Source organism: Cryptomeria japonica, chromosome 9 (assembly GCF_030272615.1).
Source record: "Cryptomeria japonica chromosome 9, Sugi_1.0, whole genome shotgun sequence".
In the NCBI taxonomy this organism is placed as follows: domain Eukaryota; kingdom Viridiplantae; phylum Streptophyta; class Pinopsida; order Cupressales; family Cupressaceae; genus Cryptomeria; species Cryptomeria japonica.
Window position 1 is genome coordinate 546,114,733 of NC_081413.1, and position 23,613 is coordinate 546,138,345.

Consider the following 23,613-nt stretch of genomic DNA (forward strand, 5'->3'; position numbering starts at 1 on the left):
TATCGTGCCTAGAATTTGACGTGATTTCCTGTTCAGATTTCACGGATTTCTACAACCTACAGCCATTTTGCGATTTTCTGACGCAACGCCAGTCTTTTTCTGTGCATGATTTTTAGAAGCGACGACAATTTTTTCCTGATTTTCCAGAAAAATTCACAAGGTATTATCTGCAATTCTGAATCTCAGGATCTGTGTTAGCTTTTCACCTTGGTACCGTGCCAACATTTCATGTCTTGGATAATGTGCCTATTTTTTTGCTGATTATTTTTCTACCATCTAGGGTTTGCAGGAATTTGTTTGAGTTTTTTAGCTACTTGTGCATTGGGTTTGTGCATTTTGTTCTAGGGTTTTCGATTCTTTGTGTTGTTGTTTCTATTCTGATTTTTAATCAGATTCTTCTATCTCGTTCTTTGTGCTTTCACTATGTTGACCACGTTCAACCTTGGTTTTTGTGATGGCATCGTTGACCAACATCATGTTGGAACACAGTTAGAAGTTCAACGACCTCAACTACAACACCTGGAAACAGCGCATGTTAACGATATTGCCTTGATCAAATTGTTTTGGGCAAATAATCTCGTCCTAAAGCAGCAAGTGAAGATCAAGACAAAACATGATGGAAAAATCGAGAGGTTGTCATGCTTATCAAACTGTCAGTCATAGATGATCAACTCCCTCAGGTGCCTTCAGATAAAACAGCTAAACAAATTTGGGATCTCTTGAAGGATCTTCATGAAACGTCCGACAAGAATTGAGCTTTCTTTCTGAAGCATATGCCGTTTTCTATCATGATGGATGAGAGGTCATCTATCTAGGCATATCTTAGAAGATCAAGTACATTCGTGACCAGTTGGAAGCTATAGGTCGTACCATGGTGGAAGAAGATATGGTAGTGATCACATTGAAAAGCCTTCCCAGATCCTACGAGCATTTCATTGATACACTCAATATCTCATATACTAGTGTCGATCTGAAGTTTACTAATCTCTGCAACAAGCTTCTGTAGCAGGATCGATTGAAGCAGTAGTTTGGAAGCAGCACTAGTTCATCCACTGAACAGGCCTTCACAACAGAAGTTTTGGATAAGAGCAAGGGTAAAGATTAGTCCTTCCAACAGAAGGGTCAAGGTCAATCTCACTAGTCTTCGAAGAAGAAAAGTGTACAGTGGAACTACTGTCATCAATTTGGCCATATGAAGAAAGATTGCAAGAAATTGTTGGCATCGATGCAATCTAAGCTGGGAGGGTCTCAGGAACAGGAGCAGGCTCATGTTGCAGAGTGTTTTGAAGAGGAAATAGCCTTCTATGATTTGTGATAAGCAAATTTCCTATTTGGTGGGTTTTCACAATTTTTATCTGAAAAATTGTCTGAGGGTTTTCACGTTTTTTTCTTGAAAAATTGTTCGTCGGTTTTTGTGATTTTTTCCTCAAATTCTTTGTTGGTTTTTTCGATTTTTTCCTCAAAAATCATTTGTAATACGCGAAGTTCGCATGGGATTTCATGATTCACGAAGTTCTCAGGGTTTGACGGTTTTTCCCACAAAAATTGTGCTTTGTTGCAATCAGTTTTGGGTCGCACTGCTAGGGCAAACATCTACAACCGTGGTATCTTGCAATCTATGTTGGAGTAGCTGGAGCAAACAGTGCTTAGTACTCTTCTGCAAAAGGGTTTGCCAATTTTTCCTCAAAATCATGGTTTCAGGCTTCAATAGTTCGCATGTGCCAGATTTCTAATTCACGTGTGAGGGCTACATCAGCTTGGATGGTTTTTTGTACTCTTGGTCATTTGCATTTTGTAGATCCGGGGAGGGTTTCCATAGCAACAGAGTGTTCTTTGCATTTGTGATCAAACACCTGCAGTGTCTTCAGTAGGGTATTGAGTATGATGACCATTAGGGAGGGTATTAAAATAATATTAATATCTATTCTATAATGGTCATCTCTTCTATTCTCAGTGGTCATCTTAGTTGTCGACTTATTTAGCTATTTAGCTTCTTAGTTGACTTATTTAGCTTGTTTAGTGCATTAAGTGAAACTATTGCTTCTTTATTAAAGATGCATAGTTAGCTTTTTATTATTTAGCTTTTTAAGCTTTTTAGCTTTTTAGTTTTCACTTAAAACGACTAGTTCTTAATTTAGAACGTCGTCTTGTAATCTCTATATATACGGTTGTATATCATTGAATAGATCATCCAATTATTTGAGCAATAATTTTTCAGTATTGGCATCTTCGTCCTCACTACTTTCATTTTTATCCCGTGGACATGTAGAAGCAAAGTGCCCAATTTTACCACAATTAAAGAATTTAAATGGTAACTTATCTTGATATTTCTTGGATCGTTTCTTTAGTTTTCTCATGAAAAGAGCTTCTTCTTCATTCATTTCATTGCATGAACCTTTTCTCAGCTCATAGACTCTACTCTTTCCCTTTCTTGATGCTTTAAAGTATGCCTCTTATTTTGATGACTTGTCTTCAATCCTCATTTCATAGGTGGTAAGGATCTCATGCAACTCTTCCTTTGTTAATAATTGCCAAAACTTTGAAATCACAACAACTTCATCAACTTCTTAACCACAATGCAAGACCTAGCAAGTAGAAACAAAAGAACACACAATTTACGTGGAAACCCTTGCAGGATAAAACCATGGCAAAATATCTCTTTCCATGTAACCAAATTCATGAAAAGAAAAACTCACATAAAACGGAATACAATTTTCCTTTACATGTAAACAAAATACAAAAATTAAAATCAAAAAAACAATCAACTAATTTTTCTACAAAAAAATTATTTTGGAAGACTTAAAGGCTTTTCTCTTCAATTTGGCCCATGTACTCATGCTAAAATATAGTCTTCTTGAGTAGTAAATTTATCTTTGAGCATCCTTAGGCACCCACATTGCATGTGTAGGTGTTGTAAAAGTGGTAGTGACAGCAAAAGTGTTAGTGGTTATAGAAGTACCAACTTGCCATTAGAGTGACATTGCTAATGCAAGGCCATCTTGCTATAGAAGTTGCTTTTGAAGTTTAGAACTGTTTTACTGAATGTAGGAGCTATCATTAGGGAAAAAAGGAGTCCCAACACAAACTCTCTTTGCAAGCACCATAGCCCCATGAACTATATTGCATGAATTCTTGTTGAAGATTACGTACTCATCCACATTGTTCATCTTGCTCATAGATAGCATGTTTCATTATAAACCTAGGATGTGCAAAACACCCGAGGTTTCTTTGATCCTCCCATCAAAGAATTCAACCGTGACCACTATGTGCAACTATACCTTGAAAAGAGATGTCCCCAAAATAGAAATTTAACCCATTGAAGTTCTTATGGTTAGAAAACCACTCCCTATGACAAGTCATGTAGAAAGAGGCTCCAAAGTCAATCATCCATGTATCCTCTCATGCATGTGTAGCTAGGGTTGCAACAAAAACATCAAATTCATCCTAAGAAGCCTCAAAATCATAATTGGCATCAGATTTGTTCCTTTCTTTCTTCTTGTTGTTTGCAGTCCTTTTGGATATGGCCTATCTTGCCATGGTACCAACACTTTAGCTTGGATTTACTAAATGAATTAATGAATGAGCTTTAATGACGTCCACGAGACCATTAGGCTATGGGACCAAGAGCAGCATTGTTAACAATTTTCAAGTTCTTTTCATTGTCAGCTCTTTTGTTGTGGATCTTGATTGAGAAGTCAACAATTTTGTGAAGCCTAGCCTCCTCAAATAGCTCCTTTAAACTGCACCCCTTCAAATTGTCGTCATACTGAGTACAAATATCCTCATACGCTTCACACTCAAAGATGAAGTGCCATTCAGTTTCAACTGCCCCTTTATTGCAGAATAAACAAGTTCTTTCTCCCATTCCTCCTTAGGGACTGTCCATCTACTTGTCTCACATCTAAGATGGTGGGATCCGGTTCTGATTTGAGCAACATGAAGTTTGGCTTCTTAATTGGTGCCCTTAGGTGGTGTTTTTCATCATTCTTGCCCAAAGGGTTGAACTCTTTCATATAGTGTGCCTTTTTTCGGCCAACCTGCTTTGCCCACATGGTAGTTCTAAATTTTTCAAACACAAACTTTTTTATCTCCTCACTACTATTTGGACAATCTTGCAAATCGATTTCCTACTTGCTGATCCATTTGTTGTTTTGCTTCATCCAAGTCTTCTTCTTCTGTTTTAGTTCCCCCCTCAACAACCATTTTTTGGGCCAGCACTGCTCGTCCATGTTTTTAACTATTTTAAAATAACTTATCAAGCGAACTATAGCTGAGGCCACTAGTGGGAACATTCCCAGCTCAGCTAGAAAAATCTCATAAGGAATTCTTGACCTTGAGACTACTAATGGTTAGATGCTTTTGAATTCTTTTCTTGTCTCCATTCATAGTTTGACATGCTACTTTCCCAAATCTCATGATTGCAAAGAATAATTGGCATAACCAGCAAACCAAAGAATTTTTTCTTGGTTTTCCAGTCCCATAATTCTGCTTTCCTACATCTGTTTTGCAAAAGATAAGAGGCCTTCCAACCTCCTTGAATCCTTTTTGATCTGCAAGTCTCCTAGCTGAGCTTATTGTGAAAATCAATTCCCAAGTACTTGTATTCCTCCACTATCTCCAACAGGCAACCCTCAAACATGAAGGCGATTTGTTGTTTCTTTCTTTTCAAAGAGAAGATCGCGACTTTAGAGCTGGTATCAACTTGCATTCTGACCTCTAGGCAAAAGAGTTCAAGTGCTTTTAGGTGTTCTTTCAAATCATTTGCAGTTTTCATGATTTAGGATGAGATCATCTGTATAAAACAGTAGCTTCACAACATACCCTGCATGTTGAATACCTTCCCCAATAGTCTTGTTTAGCCACTCTTCAAGTTTATCAATATAAAGGCCAAATAAGGTGGGGGAAGAGGACAACCGTTCTTAACTCCAATGTCGCTGCTAAAGCATTCAAACATTCCTTCCCTAGTTCTAATTTTAGCTCTAACTTGATCATAAAATTTATGCACTGCAGCTCTAAGGTCATTAGGAATCCCAAGTTGCTCCATTCTACTCCATAGTTTGTCCCTAGGAGCCGTGTCAAAGGCCTTCTTGAAATCAACGAAGCAACAAAAAGCTTCTTTTCCTTGAGAGTCCCAAACTTTCTCAATGAAATGTCTAAGAGTGATGCAATGGTCAATGGTGGAATGCTTTGGCCTACAACCCGCTTGCCCTTTTGCTCTTTTTCCTTCTTTTTCTACCCAACTATTGATTCTATGCTCTATCATGCTCCCAACAAGCTTCCCAAGAAACGGATTGATCATAATAGTACGATAGTTAGAATAGTTATTAATGTCTCCATTTTTGTGCAAAGGAATCACAACACTACTTGTCCACTCAGCCAGGAAGCCGCATTGAGTGACTTTGTCAAAAATATCCTTGATGTGAGGAGAAAGAAGCTTCATTCCCCATTTTAAAAATTCAGCCTGCAACCCATCAATGTCTTGTGCCTTGCCATTTGCCAAGTTCCTAATACCATTCTTGACATCTTCTTCTGAGAAAAGCTCTTTTGATTCACTAATTATAGGAGGTTTTTCTTTACCATGAGTTTTCTCATTGAGGAGCTTAGCATAGTCTAACCAATGTGCATCCATGATGTTGTTTTCAGTTTGTTTTCTCTCTTGCTTTAACTCCCTCCAAAAGCCTTTGGGATTGTGCTTATCCAAAGAAATTAACTCCTTTTTCTTAGCCATCACAAAATTCTCTTTTTTTTTTAATCAAGTTCATATACATTATCTTGTTTTCCTTGTTTGATTCATTATCTCTGAAAGGTCTTCTTGCTGCCTTACATTCTTCATCAAACCAAGTGTTAGCTGGAAAAGAATTTAAGACCCCCTTCTTAGGTTTAGATCTTTTGCACATCTTTAGTGCATTATGAATTATCGGGATCAGCTTATTGCTGCAGATGTATTCCTTTTCTTTGTTGTTTTCCTTTAAAGTTATGCCATAATTTGCTATTCGAAATTGCTGTTCAAGCGCAGTAGTAAAAAGCTCCTGATTTTCATGATTCACAAGGACTTTACCTTGTAGATGCACATTTCTATAAGACTTAGATCTCTCTCTAGACTTGCATCTACCTTTGCCCTCCTCCTTGCCTTTTTTCTTTCATCTTCCATGAACAATCAAAGCTACTAGGTTGGCCCTTGAACTTGGAGAACATAAAAAAATTGATATACATATGAAAATTAAAAAATATTAAACTTTTGCCTATTTTATAATTGTAACTTTTTGTATTAAGTATCATAGAATCTCAAAGCTCATTTTTGCTCATTCAAGCATCCACATTACAAACTTATTACAAATACTAGCTCCTTCCGAGCAAACTTATTACAAATACTAGCTCCTTTCGAGCACCAAACTAGAAACAACAATTGAAAGACCAAGGGTCACAACTTAGAAATCCACTTTAAACAATGAGACAAATACAACCAATGGAAGACCAAGAGTCACAACTTAGAATTCTACACAAAGGTGTCCCTCATGGGAGTTGAACTTGGGTCTTGTTGATGGGTCTTTTGTACACGACCAAACACAGAATAAAATACCTAAAGGTACCTTATCCTCTCTTGAACAAAGTTTCCTGACTGCTGAAGATCTCGCCGAAGGATTAGTCGGAGTAACTCCAAGGTTCTAATATGTAGGTTCTCTATGTGTGGATAAGCTCTTGCAATATGATGTGATTTTGCTGGAATCACAAGGGGACTTACTTTTGACGACCTGAACGTCTAATTTGCTGGAATCACAAGTCCTACTTACTAACTGGAAGATAAAGAAATGGAAAAAGATACAAGGTTCAGGAAGTCTACTCTAAGACCTAGAATGCGAGAAGATGGATGAATGACTAGTTGGAATCCTACTGGGCTAGGTCTCAGCATCAGGTTGAACAATTCAACACCAACTCAGTGCGATCTTCTAAGGGATGTTTCAAATATGTCCAAATCGTACACCATTAGATATTGGTCACCATTCAAGATAATGCGTGAACAATAGAGGTGCTATGACTCCGGATTAAGCTCATTCTATGCCAGTTGACCACGCAAGGTGCTCTTACAGTCAGCAAAAGGCTAGTGGTTTGGACTAGGTGGATTCCATGCGAGTGCATTCAATAACTTCTTTCATTCAATTTAATTATCTATCATCTAAAATGAAGATTCAACAAGAGACCATGCATATTGCAAAGAAACAACACACTTCACCATAACTTCAATGAAAATGGAGTTTATTTACAATCAATGGCAACAATTTCTTGCCTTGTCCTCCTAATCTACTCTAATTGCTATTCTATCAGCTGACTATTCACTATTTCTAACTATTCACCCACTATTAACTATTAACCTTTACAAATGAGGAGCCAGGGCTTTAAATAGAGAGCCCTTTACAAATTGACGACTTTGATTGACTTAGAACCAATGGCTAGGATTGCAAGATAGAAACCCTAATTAGGGTTTGTTACAACAAACTTCCTAGCCAATTAGAAAATTACATTCCAAGGGCGAGGACCAATAAGAAGCAAGGGTAGGTACATCGAAGTTTGTGCCGCCTCCAATGAGTCAGGTACATTGAATCTGGACATGCTGAGGTGGACCGATCCGATCGGAGGAATGATGACTGGGATGCCACCTTGCCTAATGCTTGTGACTTGGTTGATCCTCCTCTGTCCTTGATGTGCTTTGATGAATGATGTACTTTGATGAATGATGTACTTCCTTTGTTTGACCAGGCTTCCTTATTGTCAAGTCTTTCTTCTCCGGTATCACACCTCCACCTGGAAGTGCTGGCAAAGCCCTTTCTTTGTCATCTTGTGAAAGAATGAAGTCTTAAGGCTAACTTCAACTCCTTGAACACTCCTAGTCTTCCAATGCTTCAAAGCACCTTGAGTCTTCCCTTTTGCCTGTGGAACGTCCTTGATGACGATGGACTGGAAGAGGACGTCCTTGTCCTAGCCTGGTCTTCTTCTATCTGCAAAATAAACCAAAAGATGATTAAGGATACATAATAAATTCATTTAACATAGCATTTTCTACCTTAAATCATTAATGAGAAGACATCAAAATGGAATTCGCTTGAAATCCTTCCCAGAGACGGGCCCCATAAAATTTCGCCCCGGGACCCTAGCCAAGGACAGGACCTATTTGGGATTTTCACCCTGGACCCTCTGGAAGGGTCAGGAGCAAAATTCTTGTTTAAGCTCAAATTCCATCATTTTATTGGTTCAAAATGCCCCTCCAAGACAAGCATATGTTATCTTTCTCTTGTCCAAAGCCTAGGAATCCATGTCTTGACCTTCATCATGAGCAAGTTAGGTAAAATTGAGAATTTCGCCTTGGACCCTTAGGAAGGGTTAGGAGCGAATTTCTTCCCTTAGCTCAAAATACTCACTTCTTTCACTCACAATCCCCTCTAAGGCATGCTTGTGGCAATCTTTAAGCCCAATCTACCTTGATCACGGTCTTGGCCTAGCACAAATTTGGAAGAAAAAGGAGATTTTTGTGAATTTCGCCCTAGATCCTTTGGAAGGGCCCAGAGCGAATTTCTAGTTTTAGGCTTGATCTTACACTTACTTTACCTCAAATCATCTTGCAAGGAAAGAATACCTCACTCCACCTTCAACCATGCCACAAGAATCAATGTTTTGGCTTCACCCAAGGAGAAAATGGTGGATTTGAAGAATTTCGCTCTGGACCCTTTGGAAGGGTCATGAGCGAAATTCATGTTTTGCTTGTTTTCCCTCACTCAACTCCATTCCTCTCACTTTGCCTCTCACCTCTGGATCTATCTCTCAACTTGCTTGACAACATTTACTTCGCCTCAAAAATGGCTAAAAGGAGAATTTCGCTAAAAAACCATGGCTAGGGACATGACCTATAAGGGCTTTCGCCCTGGACCCTCTGGAAGGGTCAGGAGCGAAATCCTTGTCCAAGCTTAGAATCTTCATTTTTGAAGGCAACAACCCATTCAAGGGCAATCCTAGGGGCATCCCCAACTTCTCCCACCTTGGTCTAGACTTAGCTTGGCATAAAAATGAAAGGAAAAGGGTGTTTTAAGGAATTTCACTCTGGACCCTTTGGAAGGGTCAGGAGCGAATTTCTTATTTTGATCTTATTCCTTCATTCCTCTCACTTCAATTCATCTTCGAAGGCAAGGTCACGCCACCTCGCACCCATCCAAGCCATAACAACCAAAGACTTGACTTGCTTTGAAGGGAAAATAGGTGATTTTAAGAATTTCGCTCTGGACCCTTCGGAAGGGTCAGGAGCGAAATTCATGTTTTTGCTCAATTCCTTCAAGTTTGAAGATCACCAACAAGTCAAACTCATGCCTAAAGACATCTCCCATCTTAATTTACCCTAGCCCATACTTGACTTAGCATAAAATTGAGAGAAAAGAGTGGTTTTGTGAAATTTCGCCCTGGACCCTCTAGAAGGGTCAGGAGTGAAATTTGAACTCTAGGCTTGACTCTTCATCTTTTCAACTCCAATCTTCTTTGCAAGGTAAAAATACACTACTCTTCGCCCAAGGAACAAGGTTTGGGGCCTAAACATGGAAGCAAAAGAGGTTTATCAAGAATTTCACTCTGGACCCTTCACCCTTTGGAAGGGTCGGGAGTGAAATTCTTATTCTAGGAAAAATCTTCATCTTTCAATGCGTCCAACTACCTCTCAAGGCAAGAACATACCAATCTACCCTCCAACATGCCTTCGACACTAAGAACTTGGCCAAACAAGGAAGAAAATGAGGTTCATGGAGATTTTCGCTCTGGACCCTTAGGAAGGGTCAGGAGCGAAAATCATGTTCTAGGCTTGATTCTTCATTTCTCCAACTCCAAACCACCTCAAAAGGCAAAGACATGTTATCTTACTTCTATCCACGCCATAAAGACCAAGGACTTGACCATGTCAAAACCATTTTGATGCTTCCATTCACTTCCTAAGGCAAGAACATGTCAAAACCTTCTCAATATGCCTTAGAAACTAAAATCTTGGTCTAGTCAAAGAAGAAGTGGGTGTCTTCTAAGAATTTCGCTCTGGACCCTTTGGAAGGGTGAGGAGTGAAATTCAAGTTTTGGGTTGATTTCACACCTCTTTCCTCCTCAACTCACTCAAAACTTGATTTAACCAATTTCTTTTCACCACAATCAAGTCCACTTACCACCAAAATAGCTTCAAAACTTCGCCCTTCAATACCTTAGGCAAAATAGGGGGTCAAATGAGGATTTCGCTCTGGACCAAGGCCAAGGACAGGACCTATAGGGAATTTCGCTCTAGACCCTTTGGAAGGGTCAAGAACGAAAATCCCATTCTAGGTTGATTTTCACCATTTCATCGCATCAAACCTCCTTTCAAAGGCTAGAACACCTCAAGGTCACTCCAACCATGCCTTAGAAGTCCAAAACTTGGCCATATCAAGGAAGATAATGAAGGCTATGTGAATTTCGCTTTGGACCCTTTGGAAGGGTCAGGAGCGAAATTCCTACTTGGGCTCATTTCTCACCTTTTTCCTCCCTTTCTTGGCTCGAATATGACTTCTTAGACCTCCTCCTACCGTCATCAAGTAAAATTGCTCTCAAAGTGGCATCTATTTCAAGGTCTAAGTGAGAAAATAAGGTCATTCAAGAATTTCGCTCTGGACCCTTTGGAAGGGTCAGGAGCGAAATTCATATTTAGGCTCAAATCTTGACTTCATTTCTCACATTTCTTCATCCAAACAAGTGTTTCGCCCTCAATAATGCCTAGGAATGAGTTAGTTCTAAGTTTGGGTCAAAGTAGAATGTCTTATGGAGAATTTTTCTTTGGACCCTTTGGAAGGGTCAAGAGCGAAATTGAAATTTGCTTTGGACCCTTTGGAAGGGTCAGGAGCGAAATTTGACATTTTGGTCTCTCCGTCAGGATTCATGTATGGAATATAACATTTAAGTATAAGAAAGCAAATGTCACTTATACTTTAAGTTATATTCCATATATACTGTCAGGATGTTTGAGAGTGGTTTCGGACCTCCAGGAGTTATAATGCAAAATCTAGGTTTTGGAGGATTCTTCAATTTTTTAGACTCAGTCAAATTTCAGGATTAAGATGACATTCCAAACTTAGCCAAATTTCAGGACATTTGAAGATCAAGACGACATTCCAGACTTCATCACTCACCAACTTGACCTAACTCAGACCTTCAAAGAGGATATTCACTCACCAAGCAAGACACAATTAGCAACAAGAGCAAAACCAGGCCCTAAGGAAGACTTTCAAAGAAACCCTAACCCGGAGCATCCACTGACTCACCTTTAGCTAAAAGAGAGCCTTCTATCTTAGTGTAAGAACCCTATTGGTTCTTTGCTTCTATACTGCTCTACTACTGGATGCCCTGTCTGAATTAGTTTTGGGTGTTTTGAATAGATATATTGTTTTTTTGTATTTTGAGGGTTTATTGAAAACAAATAATCTAAAACTGAAACTAATTACAATAATCTGAAAATTTTGAAACAACTGAACTACTGCTGTAATGTATCTTTGTTTCTCAAGAGGATGGGAAAATACATTATTTTTTTAATTTTAAAAATAATGGCAGCAACAACATGGAACCTGATTTTTATTTGATTCTTCTTTGCCTTCAACCGGAATTGAAGCATTTTACTATTCACGGCAGCACTGTAGCGCATCACTATTCACGGGGTACTGTAGCGCGTCACTGTTCATGGGTACTATTCACGGGTACTGTTCACGCATCACTGTTCACGTGCACTGTAGCAAATAACCATTCACAGCTGCACCTTATCTCTCCCTTATTTTGTGAATTCGATGAATACTGAAATAAATACTGTTGCAGCACAATTAGAACCTCTGTATGAGATTCTCTCAGAATTATCAAATTCACCAAGTATTTCACTGGCTCAAATGATGATCACATAGAAGAACTACGTTCTCCAATGGCAAATCTGTAAACCCTTCTCAGAGTTCAAAATCGCAATGATCAAATATCTTTTTCTCCTTTTTTTTCCTCTTTTCAAAAGCCTTATAGATATTTCCCATGAAGGTTCGATTTTCTCCAATAAGGCATTAAATCAATTAATGATATTAAATGACATTTAATGATACAATATTTTCACTTTGTCATTTAATATTTCACCTTCATAAAAGAGCCACAATTAATTAATTAAATGGTCCCCTTTAATGATACTTGGACCCTTACTTAAGTTATAATATAAAATTATATTATAATTTAATAATATAAGCTCAAAACATTAATGTTTATTTAAACTAAATAAACATTAATATCTCCATTAATACTCAACATTTTTGAACGTCGTCTGAACTGGGAGCTAACATGATGAAGCTGCATATGATCATACCCCTTAACTAAAAATAGAAGGGGCCATCTCTAACATCTCAAACTTACTATAAATAGTAAGTATAGCAAATGAAGTCCAAATGATACCAAATGAAAGCCAGATCGAAACACACTGAACTCTAGAGATGATACAAGCCTCGGAAGACGCTCTATCCATACTCATTAGCCTATGAGGGTCATAATGATAGGCTAATCACCCAAAAAAAACGTCTGCTAAAATGGGGACATTATAGTCTGCCCCTCTTGAAATTGCTTGTCCCCAAGCAATATCGACTGAAATAAACTCCTCCACCTGGATCCCAAATGAAGACCTGTGTAATGTCCCTGGTATTACCAACCAACTCCTGTAATGCCCACGCCAAGGGCACAACTAACAAGACCTGCCAAACTAAATCAACCTCAATAGCAGTGTCACAAGAACATGAACATCAAGGGGAAGCAACTCTGAAAACTGACAATGCTTGCTTCCCAAAACTGCGCAAGATAAGCTGCCAAACATATCATCTAACACATGCACAACTGAACTATGCATTTGAGACAAATCATGTACATGAGAACTTGAAATGAGACTACCAACAATGCACACCATGTACATGCAATGAAACCTACCAGGGAACACCAACCAGAACTCGGATGCACACAAAGGATCCCTCAACATACTCGCTAGTGTCCCACATAGTATACCTAGATTCCAAATCCAGGGTAGAAATCTGCTATGTAAACCTCCCTCAGACTTTCGCTGCTCAACACTGATCGCCACTTCACCATGCGAGATGTGGTGGAGCCAACCCATGGGACCTATCCAAACTGCAACACTAACTCTGTCATCACCTGGATCCCAGTGCAATCTATACACACATCCATCTGTACTGTGAAGATAGGAGTACCTGGAAACATCTGCTACGCAACATCTCTCCACAAGCTCTGCTAAACCCTCATGGATGTGATATCCAACTAGACCATCATGCCCATTGTCACCATAGTCTCTCTGAAGCCATGTATCCAAAGGTAGCCTTTGTGTCATAGGAGTAACAATCTCCACTAGATACACATCAACATGATGGGAAACTGAACATTGCTCGAGCAAGTAGCCACCAACAATCAACTGAGTCGGGTACTTGCAACTGCTAGTTTCATTTACTGAAGATGGTAACTCTCCATCCCACAATGGATGGTATAATCCTGAAGCCAATCCACACCGATGCATCATCAAGTCCTCCACGTGTGGATCAAAAGAAAAGTGATGAGCACTCCTCACCATGTAGTTGCGATAAAACGCTCCAACCTCGGTCAAGGGCTCATCTCTAACAATACTGGAATCATTAGATGGCTCCAATCTCTGACCCCGAACTGTTGATTGGGTAGGGGCTCTGGTAACCCTCTCTGCAAACCCAATCACAAAATCTCTATTAGGAAGCATTGTAGCTAGTATCAATAATTACTCCCACACCACGCCTGATGGCAAGAGAACCTCGGATGAGAGTATCCTTGGTGGCTCCAAACGGACCCTTTCGAAACTCAGGACTCTCAAGAAGGTACTCAATAAATGAATCTGTGCAGTAAAAGCAATATAAGGCTGAGTCAACCTTATCCTCTAAGACCTGCAGCTGATTACTCTGACTCTGAGGAACAACAAACTGGCGTCCAAAATCAGCTGCATGGGATGAAGTAACAGATTTGCTTCCAGGAGAGGGAAACAAATCTACATGAGAGCCATACTCCCAACCACATGACACTATGCGAGTTCCATGTGAAGTGGATGGAGTAACGCCGCGTACTAACACACAACTCTCTGGAGAGTCCACCACTGCCACACAAGAGCTATCAACAATCTGACCTGTATCATCTGTCATAGCACTAACCTCGGGAGAACCTGATGCAACAAGTGGTTCTCTGTTGCTCTCAACCCTAATACTCATCCCAGCGAAGTCACCTGTACCTGCATCAGTGACGGATGTAACCACATCCCCAACACACCCATCACTACAACTCGTGGGTGTAAACTCATCACCAAGTGATGCTATAGGAAACTCAACTGTATCCACAGATGGTGAAGACTGTGCTAAACTCAACGCCACAGTAAGTTCCTCAACTTGTGACTGTGACTCACGAAGGGCTGACTGAGCGCTCTCCAACGAGTCCATAGTCACCTCAAGCTCATGGGTGAGCTCATCAACCTCCTCCTCCTTTCCCTTTAGTGCATCGTAGCAAGTGCAATCCCACTCGAGAAGATAATCCCTATCAGCAAGTAACTGCAAGTAATTCCGTTTCATTATCCCAATAGCTGCTCGGAGTGCATGGAACTCTGCTAGGGAAAGGCTACTATCAGCATGCTCATATGTCTCAGGAGTACTTCAACCAAAGGTCGCCAACATTTGTCGAGCGACATCAAAATGCTCCAAAGCTGTAGCAATCATATCATCATTAACCTTCAACTGCCCAGCCAGATGATGATACCCTTGTGACTCATTCTTTCCACCCAAATCTGCACTATGGTATGAAACCGAATCAACATCACTCACCTCGTGATCAACAACATCATGTGTGCAATCAATTGTGCACACATCAATATCTAAGGTACTGCTGCTATGTACCCCGTAGGATGGCTCAACTGGCAAGGTAGAAGTTGTTGTTATGACAATATCTTCACACACTTCCACTTCCAATGTAACTACATGGCCATCCAACTCATGATTCTGGGATCCTATGCCAAAGCATGAATCTTCAAACTTTTTTTCTAAGATCTGATCTGAAAAATCAGACTCTAAATGACATGAATCCACATCACACATTACCCCATTAGTACCCAAATCTCGAGTACCTTCATGCGGCAACTTAATAGAAGCATCTTGCACATGTGTAGTCACTGCTCTCTCATGCTGATACAAAATTTCATCATTGCTGTCATGTAGATCAGAACTCTTATGAGCCAAAATTCCCATGCATCCTCATTCTTGACACTTGTATCACGAGTGCCAATACTCAAGGTCACTCCCACAACACTTTCTGAACTTTCCATGACTTTCAAATCATCATTACGCTCAAGTGCAAGGCTGCTGTCATGAAAATCAGACTTGTTATCATGACTGATAACAACTTCTTGAGTGTCAATAATCACCACATTCTCTTCAAGTTTCACCTTTTTATCCTTAAAAATAGATGACATATACCGAGCAATTCTATCAAGTTTTGCAGGGTGTGAAATCAAATCATCCAGCTTCTTCTGGTTTTGTTTTAACTTTTCCAATGAGGAATACACTTGCTTCCTATTCTGGTCCAACTGATTTTGGGTACTTGAAGTAACCATGATTAACTAGCTGAATCAATCTACCCAACAGGTTGGCAAGAAACCGCTCTGATACCACTGTAAGAACCCTACTGGTTCTTTGCTTCTATACTGCTCTACTACTGGATGCCCTGTCTGAATTAGTTTTGGGTGTTTTGAATAGATATATTGTTTTTTTGTATTTTGAGGGTTTATTGAAAACAAATAATCTAAAACTGAAACTAATTACAATAATCTGAAAATTTTGAAACAACTAAACTACTGCTGTAATGTATCTTTGTTTCTCAAGAGGATGGGAAAATACATTATTTTTTTAATTTTAAAAATAATGGCAGCAACAACATGGAACCTGATTTTTATTTGATTCTTCTTTGCCTTCAACCGGAATTGAAGCATTTTACTATTCACGGCAGCACTGTAGCGCATCACTATTCACGGGGTACTGTAGCACGTCACTGTTCACGGGTACTGTTCACGCATCACTGTTCACACGCACTGTAGCAAATAACCATTCACAGCTGCACCTTATCTCTCCCTTATTTTGTGAATTCGATGAATACTGAAATAAATACTGTTGCAACACAATCAGAACCTCTGTATGAGATTCTCTCAGAATTATCAAATTCACCAGGTATTTCACTGGCTCAAATGATGATCACATAGAAGAACTACGTTCTCCAATGGCAAAGCTGTAAACCCTTCTCAGAGTTCAAAATCACAATGATCAAATATCTTTTTCTCCTTTTTTTTCCTCTTTTCAAAAGCCTTATATATATTTCCCATGAAGGTTCGATTTTCTCCAGTAAGGCATTAAATCAATTAATGATATTAAATGACATTTAATGATACAATATTTTCACTTTGTCATTTAATATTTCACCTTCATAAAAGAGCCACAATTAATTAATTAAATGGTCCCCTTTAATGATACTTGGACCCTTACTTAAGTTATAATATAAAATTATATTATAACTTAATAATATAAACTCAAAACATTAATGTTTATTTAAACTAAATAAACATTAATATCTCCATTAATACTCAACATTTTTGAACGTCATCTGAACTGGGAGCTAACATGATGAAGCTGCATATGATCATACCCCTTTACTAAAAATAGAAGGGGCCATCTCTAACATCTCAAACTTACTATAAATAGTAAGTATAGCAAATGAAGTCCAAATGATACCAAATGAAAGCCAGATCGAAACACACTGAACTCTGGAGATGATACAAGCCTCGGAAGACACTCTATCCATACTCATTAGCCTACGAGGGTCATAATGATAGGCTAATCACCCAAAAAAAACGTCTGCTAAAATGGGGACATTACACTTAGTGATCCCTCTGGCAACACTCAGCATGTAAAGGCTAATAGACAAAACCCTAAAAGACCTAGAAAAACAAACCCCAAAAAGCAAAAAGTAGGGGTCCCCTTTTGCAATGGGGCGATGTGTGAATATGTCACAACAGGTCTCCACATTGAAAACTCAATGCTTTAACCAACAAAGCTCAACCACTTGGACTTATAATTGTAAGTTCAAAAATAATATATTCTATTTAGTAGAAATACAAAATTTTACAAAGCATTATTAAAAAACAAATTAAATAAAAATGAAATTAACAATAATATAAATTTATGCTATTATGTTTATTCTAAAATTCTTATATAGGAATTTAATATCTTTATATTATATATTAACTAAATAAATTAAACAGGTCAATGGATCAATGACATAATATTAATATATATCAATTTATTTTAGTTTTGATAAACCATATTATTATAAAATTTAAATGTATCTCCCTAAAATATAAGGTCTTTGCGAGTGCGGTGAGGAGTGCGAATAGGAATAGCTCAGTGTAAATGTTTATAAATCCATTACCCTAAACGGATTTTCCATTACTGTAAAAAAGCAAGCATGATAATCACATGATTTAACATTTATGGTGCTGTGGTGACTTCATTGGCAGAGCTTGAGGCAAGACTGAATATTCATGTCTGTGCTATAATTGGCCCTGACAAACAAGAACAGTAGTGTTTAAACAGTTTTTCAGGGTCAGATCCACAATGGAGCTGGATCCACATCCAAATTTAGAAGATATCTACAATTTTATTAAGGCACCTATCTGTTAAAATGCAGCTGTGTAACACGATTTTAGGCCCAATCTGTTGGTATGAATGTCAGGTTGTACTAGTTATTTAAAAATCAAGATTTTTTTGAGGAAAAAAATGGGGAAACCCTACAATTCATGATTTTTAATACTAATTGTGATTTTGATTTTTTCATGATTTGTGCTTATATATATATAATTTTTGCTTATAGTCTAATCAAGTTGGCTCTAATTCTACCTTTACAGCTAGATTAGCTCTCTGAAAAAAACTTGTTTTCTTTTGAAAATTCACAGCAATGTAACAAGTTGATATGTACTGAGCTCTGATTTTCATGTGTTTATGAAGGAAATCAGTAATATGGTCCCTTAATTCAGTAATATGCATGTTTTTGAAGTATATATGTACAAAATTTTGTGTCTTTCAATGTTAGGAAAATTTTCCCAGTTATTACCAAGTTCTTGTTGAGTCCATAATTAATTAATTTTATTTTTTGCAGCCAAGTTATTGGCTGAGTCCAAGATTTTTAACTATGCGTAGGCTTACCCAAAACTCCAAGTTAGTCCTATGAATACCTAGGGTATATCAATCAAATAATGTAATTAATAGCGGGTATCTCCAATGATCTTGAAACATGGCTCCTAAATCTTTACAAATTTACACTATTAAGTATTAAGTCTACTTAAATAGCTTATCCAAATGAAATCTGAGACATGATGAAATGCTAAAGTTCAGGTACGGTTATTGTTAATTATAAATTAGTTAAATTATCAAATCACCCCTCATCTTTTCCCATTACCAGCTTCACTTTGACACCACCCTCCATTAAAACCTACCAATGACATTTGGTAATTTTACCTTGGAAACTTTCTACTTTCTAAAATTAAAGGGTAAGGTAGTGGCTAAGGTTGGGGTTCCATGCACGGGGCTTCTTAAAATATTTTAGTGGGTGTTGTTGAGATTTTATAGGATTATTTTTAAGCAGGTGGTCCCATGAATTTTGTAGTGCAGTTCAGGCTTAAAAGTTTAAGCACCGAAATTAATAGAAACTGGTGGTCCCATTCATTTTGTTATTTGAGCATATTCAATTTACGCAAGTAAATAAATATAAAAAATAAAATATTAATTGATAAAAATTGAAAACTTCAAATGCTTGACAAGTGTCAAGATAAAAGCCTAAGCTGGTTGGACAGTTTTTAGCCCCCAACTTTTGCACCTGCTCAAATCTGAAGTCCTAAAAAGTAGGGACCTCTATTTTTTTGGGAAAGATTCCAATTAATCTTGTAGCAATTTTTTTGACTTCATGGAACCTTCAGCTCCTTAAAAATAGATCTTGAAGCCCCCTTATGGAACCTACCCTAATCTTATGTTTACCTTCCATACTATTTATTCTCCTTTCACATTGATGAATAAACTCAATAATTCTAGCTTGGTTACAGGCTTTTTATTCATAAAATTTGTGTATCTTCTTAAGATGATTTCCACCTCAAGAAAGTGTACAGTCCAGTCTAGACAACTATAAAACGAGCAACTATATATCAGCAACAGAAACTATTACCGGCATTTCCATGCAGGTATTCAGCAATGGTGAGGGAAAAAAATGTTAAGGTTAGCAGCAATTATGTCGTTTGTCTCGCCCACTTGTGTGTTTAAAATAGCTCTAGTAAATCCTATTATCTTCCTAAATTTTCCACCACTACAACCTTCCAAGTATATATATATATATTTGTGCTATTGGCCTAAGTAAAGAGATAGAAAAGTGTACAGCATAATTATTTCCTCTAAATCTATTAAGACTAATCAGCAACAACACAGGATTGGGCATATAAACGTTATGAGAGCTTACTTGCCTACTGCCCGAATAATCTCTACTACTGCTGCAATTTCTGGAACTTCTCACACTTCTGGTGTACACTTCCAAGCTTGGCAAATCTGGACCTTCTGTATTTCTTTCGTCCCACTCCTCTCAATTTCCCCCTTTTATGGACTCTTTTACTCGATCAAGTCAGGCTCCCGCCAACCTTATATCAGTTTCAAATTTAAAAGTGCTGTCAATACTTTGCCCTCTCTCTCCCCTCCCTCTCTCTCTCTCTCTATATGTATATATCAATTATTTACTATGGCGTTCATTGACTTTCCGGATGGATAAGACCTTTGCTCCTGTGAATAAAATATCACATGTTTATGGAATTGTGTTATGCCCTAAAAGCTCGGGCTTCTATATCTATATATATAAAAACTTTTAAAATTAGCAAAATAGTTAATAGTTCCTAAGCTTTTACATATATAGGAACATTAAAACTAGTAAATTAAATATTAATTAGTTGCCTAAAAAATCATACTAAATTACTATCCCATTCTATATCTATGCTAGGGATAAATACTAATAGGACCTCTTAGCCTAAACATACTAGGTATGATTCGACTGAGCCTCAAGTTTGGAATTAGAATGGCATGATTCGACTGATCCTCACAGGTACTTATGTTTCGACGAAACCTCAATTTTGGACATGACATACATTTAAACAAGTGCAGGATCAATCTGGCATTATAACTTGCCTTTTCAACAGTCAGATTCCACATCACCTTGCGCCTTAGCACATACAAGATAAACAAACACTCTTCTCGTACAATTCACCAAATAGAAATTAGTATTTGATTTGTCATAAGCATGTTCATACCAATTGATTCATTGAACTGCACTAAAAACCAAAGCTATAACTAATCAACACATTTAATTAGCTACTCAACACACTCAATAAAAAATGAACGACACATTTTTATTTTTTTTCACCCTAGTAAAAATTACAACAGGACTAAAACTCTCATAAAAGTGAGTTTTCAAGGATGTGACATTTTCTTATGTGGATTTAGAATTGCAATAAGATCTCTAGTAATTGTCCAATTTGTATTGTAATACTTTTGGCAAACGTCTCCTAGTTCTTCAAATAGTGCTCCATTGGTTAATATACATTTGATAATAAAAATTGTTAAGTTTATTGGTGACTCCTTGAGGTCTATATTCTAAAACTATTCTACCTAAGTTCAACCTGACTCCTTGAAACTTTTAAACTTGTTAGGATTTCAATACAATGGCCAAACCTCCTGTTGCCCCTTATGCTCCGTGACCTACTATCTTATATTTTAGTTGATAAATTTTTTCACGTCAATCTTAGTTTTTTGTAAAAGTTCACTGTTTGCTGTCTCCTTTATTAGCTGTGTTAGTAGGTGATTTATCGAGGGTGATGAGTCACTTGATATTCCAAATTATGATGTCATGGCTGCTGTAAGGAAATTTGATTCTCAATATAGTACTTATTTTCTTCTGGTTTCCCTTGATGATATATAATATGGTTTTGAACCCATTTTCTTTCTAAACCTTTCTAAAAATGTCTTGGTGAGATTTCCACTATAGAGAGTTTCGTACTTTGGTTTGAGGATAAATCCTTTTTTAGGATTGAATGCCACATTTGCTTATATTTCTAGAAAACCCTTTTCAGTGCCCCATTTCATGACATAAATGGCACCTTAATAAAAAACATTCATAATTTGGTTTCCTTGTGTGTGAGACATTTGATTATTCTTTGAAGAGGTCTTGAGGGATGTATTTTAACACAAATATATGATGTTTGCTTAGTGACATCAGCCATGCTAACAAAATATCCTGCAAGATTGCCAGTATTTTTAAAAAATTGAGTCGATCCAGAGTTTTGATATTAATCTAAGTAAACTATCATACACAGGATTTTATGATCATTTCCTTAACTGGATCAAAGAATCTAAATAACCTATCCTGCCCTTCAGCAACTCTGTCAGGACTCAGGATTGATAATTTTCACATGCCCTAACTGATGTGCAAACTTGCTGACATTTAAATTGATAGGCAAACCTCCTTTAAGATAAACTACAGAGGAAATCCATTTAAGTTTACAATGTTTTGCAAGATCAAAAAATTTCAGTGTTTTGGGATGAGCTCTAGATTTTATTTTTTCTACTCATCAAGTCTCTTTTGAAGTTACGTTAATAGTTTGGGGCCATGCCTTGTTTTATGCAGGAAGGATGGTTCGATGACAGGCCTCACTCATTCCTCATCTACAGTCCTTGCAGAACTGCAGTTGTATATGCTCTTGCAAAAGATTAGTGGAAACAAAATTTAAGGGGTTTGCCTTTTCTCACCATGCACTTCTCAAGAGAGCAGGTGAGTGCAACATGTATATGATTCCTGAAAAGTATATGTTCTATAGATATCGAGAAGTTATAAGATGGTATCTTCGGTCTGGATGTACATGCCTTCGAGAAATCGCACTGAATGATGACATGATTAATTCTGTTAGCACCTAATCTGGTCCTATGTTTCAGACCAGCTGTATATTTCTTCAATGATGCCATCTAGCCATTAAAAATAGTATCCCTTGAATTTCTGGCACCCAGAGTTACATCTTCTAGTTTTGACACTAGAGATGAGGAATGTAGTCACACTAGTGATTTATGCATTTTAATTGAAATTACCACATTTCATTTTGGTACAAATTGCAGATGGTACAGGCCTCATGTCGTAAGATATATTCAATTCAGGCCTTAAGAGAGATAAAGATGAGAGGTAGCTCATTTAATTCTACTACTATCGTGTGGCATAAACCCATAGTACAGTTATATAATTTTCAATGTTTGGCGCTATAAATGGTAATATTTCAATTTCTGTTTACACTTTTATCAATCATGAGCATCATATTGGGTTCTTGTTGTTTTTGACTTTTTAGGCTTTTTCTTTTTGAGAGATGTCCGCTGTAAATAAAAAAGTGTAATAATTTTATTTCATCTGCTTAAACCAATAAAATCCTATGTCCTTGAGTTCTTGAGATGCAACATCTTTGATGTCTAATATAGTAGAACGGCACCTTGAAATGGAAGGAATTGGGCCCTTGTCGGTAAAGCATATATTTGCCAACAGTTCATTCTATAGACTTAAATCAATTTATGAGTAATTCCTAAATTGAACCAAAACACCAAGGCAGCAGAATTTGACACGTGACTCCCTTTCTTTTGATTCTGGATCTAGTATCTTTTTGTTATGAATATTGTTGGTTGATGATGATGAGTCAGCTTTACCTGGATGATATTTCTGATCAGAACCATGCAACTGGGTTAACATGGTTGAACTTGAAAGTGGAAATATCACGAGACAAATGGCAGCAATAGTCTGCAAAAGGATGTTTATAGAATGCTTGGAACTTTACCAGGATGGTTGAACTATGATTTAATTTAAATTTAATTTACAATATAGCATTCCTTGCATCTGTCATTCGTTGAATGTGACAGTATTTAATTTTTTATACATTTGAAACCTGTTTTTTCCTGAAAAAAAATTTCTTTAAATCTCAACTGGTGAACATTTTGAATGGAATTATAGCACACAAGGTTTACTTACATTTTGAGTGCAAAATAAATGAGGAAAATGATAATAGTTTAATGATTGCTTATGGACGTTATATTGAGATGACTAAAAAGATACAATCCCACAAAAAATTTAAATGCTTGTGGAAGCCTTCACTCACTCAATTTGTATGCAATTGAATGACAATGATATAGCCAAGAAGTACTCCTCCAAAAACATCAAAGCAACGGTAATCCTTGAACACTACTAGACCTGCAAGAGATGTAGCTAGCATAAATAAATATTAGTTATGTTGTACTTTTGATTAGTCAGTGCATATAGTTATGCCTCATTGCCTGATTGAATTAGTTTGGCAGTGGCCAACAGTTGAAATTCATTGGCAACTGTTGGCAAGCTTATATAGTTGGGAAAAGGGACCGTGTGTTAGAACTACTCTCTTATTCC

General features: G+C 37.5%; 1 protein-coding gene across 2 annotated transcripts in view; it reads left to right on the forward strand.

Moving 5' to 3' along the window:
* Positions 1-22,491, forward strand: part of LOC131061002 (1,4-alpha-glucan-branching enzyme 1, chloroplastic/amyloplastic) — a 244,948-nt gene extending 222,457 nt beyond the window's left edge. For both annotated transcript variants that reach the window (XM_057994501.2, XM_057994503.2), the window contains one exon: positions 21,829-22,491. In XM_057994501.2, coding sequence (XP_057850484.1) covers positions 21,829-21,915 — 87 coding nt within the window. In that variant the 3' untranslated portion in view covers positions 21,916-22,491. The remainder of the gene's footprint in view (positions 1-21,828) is intronic.
* Positions 22,492-23,613: the final 1,122 nt, after the last annotated feature.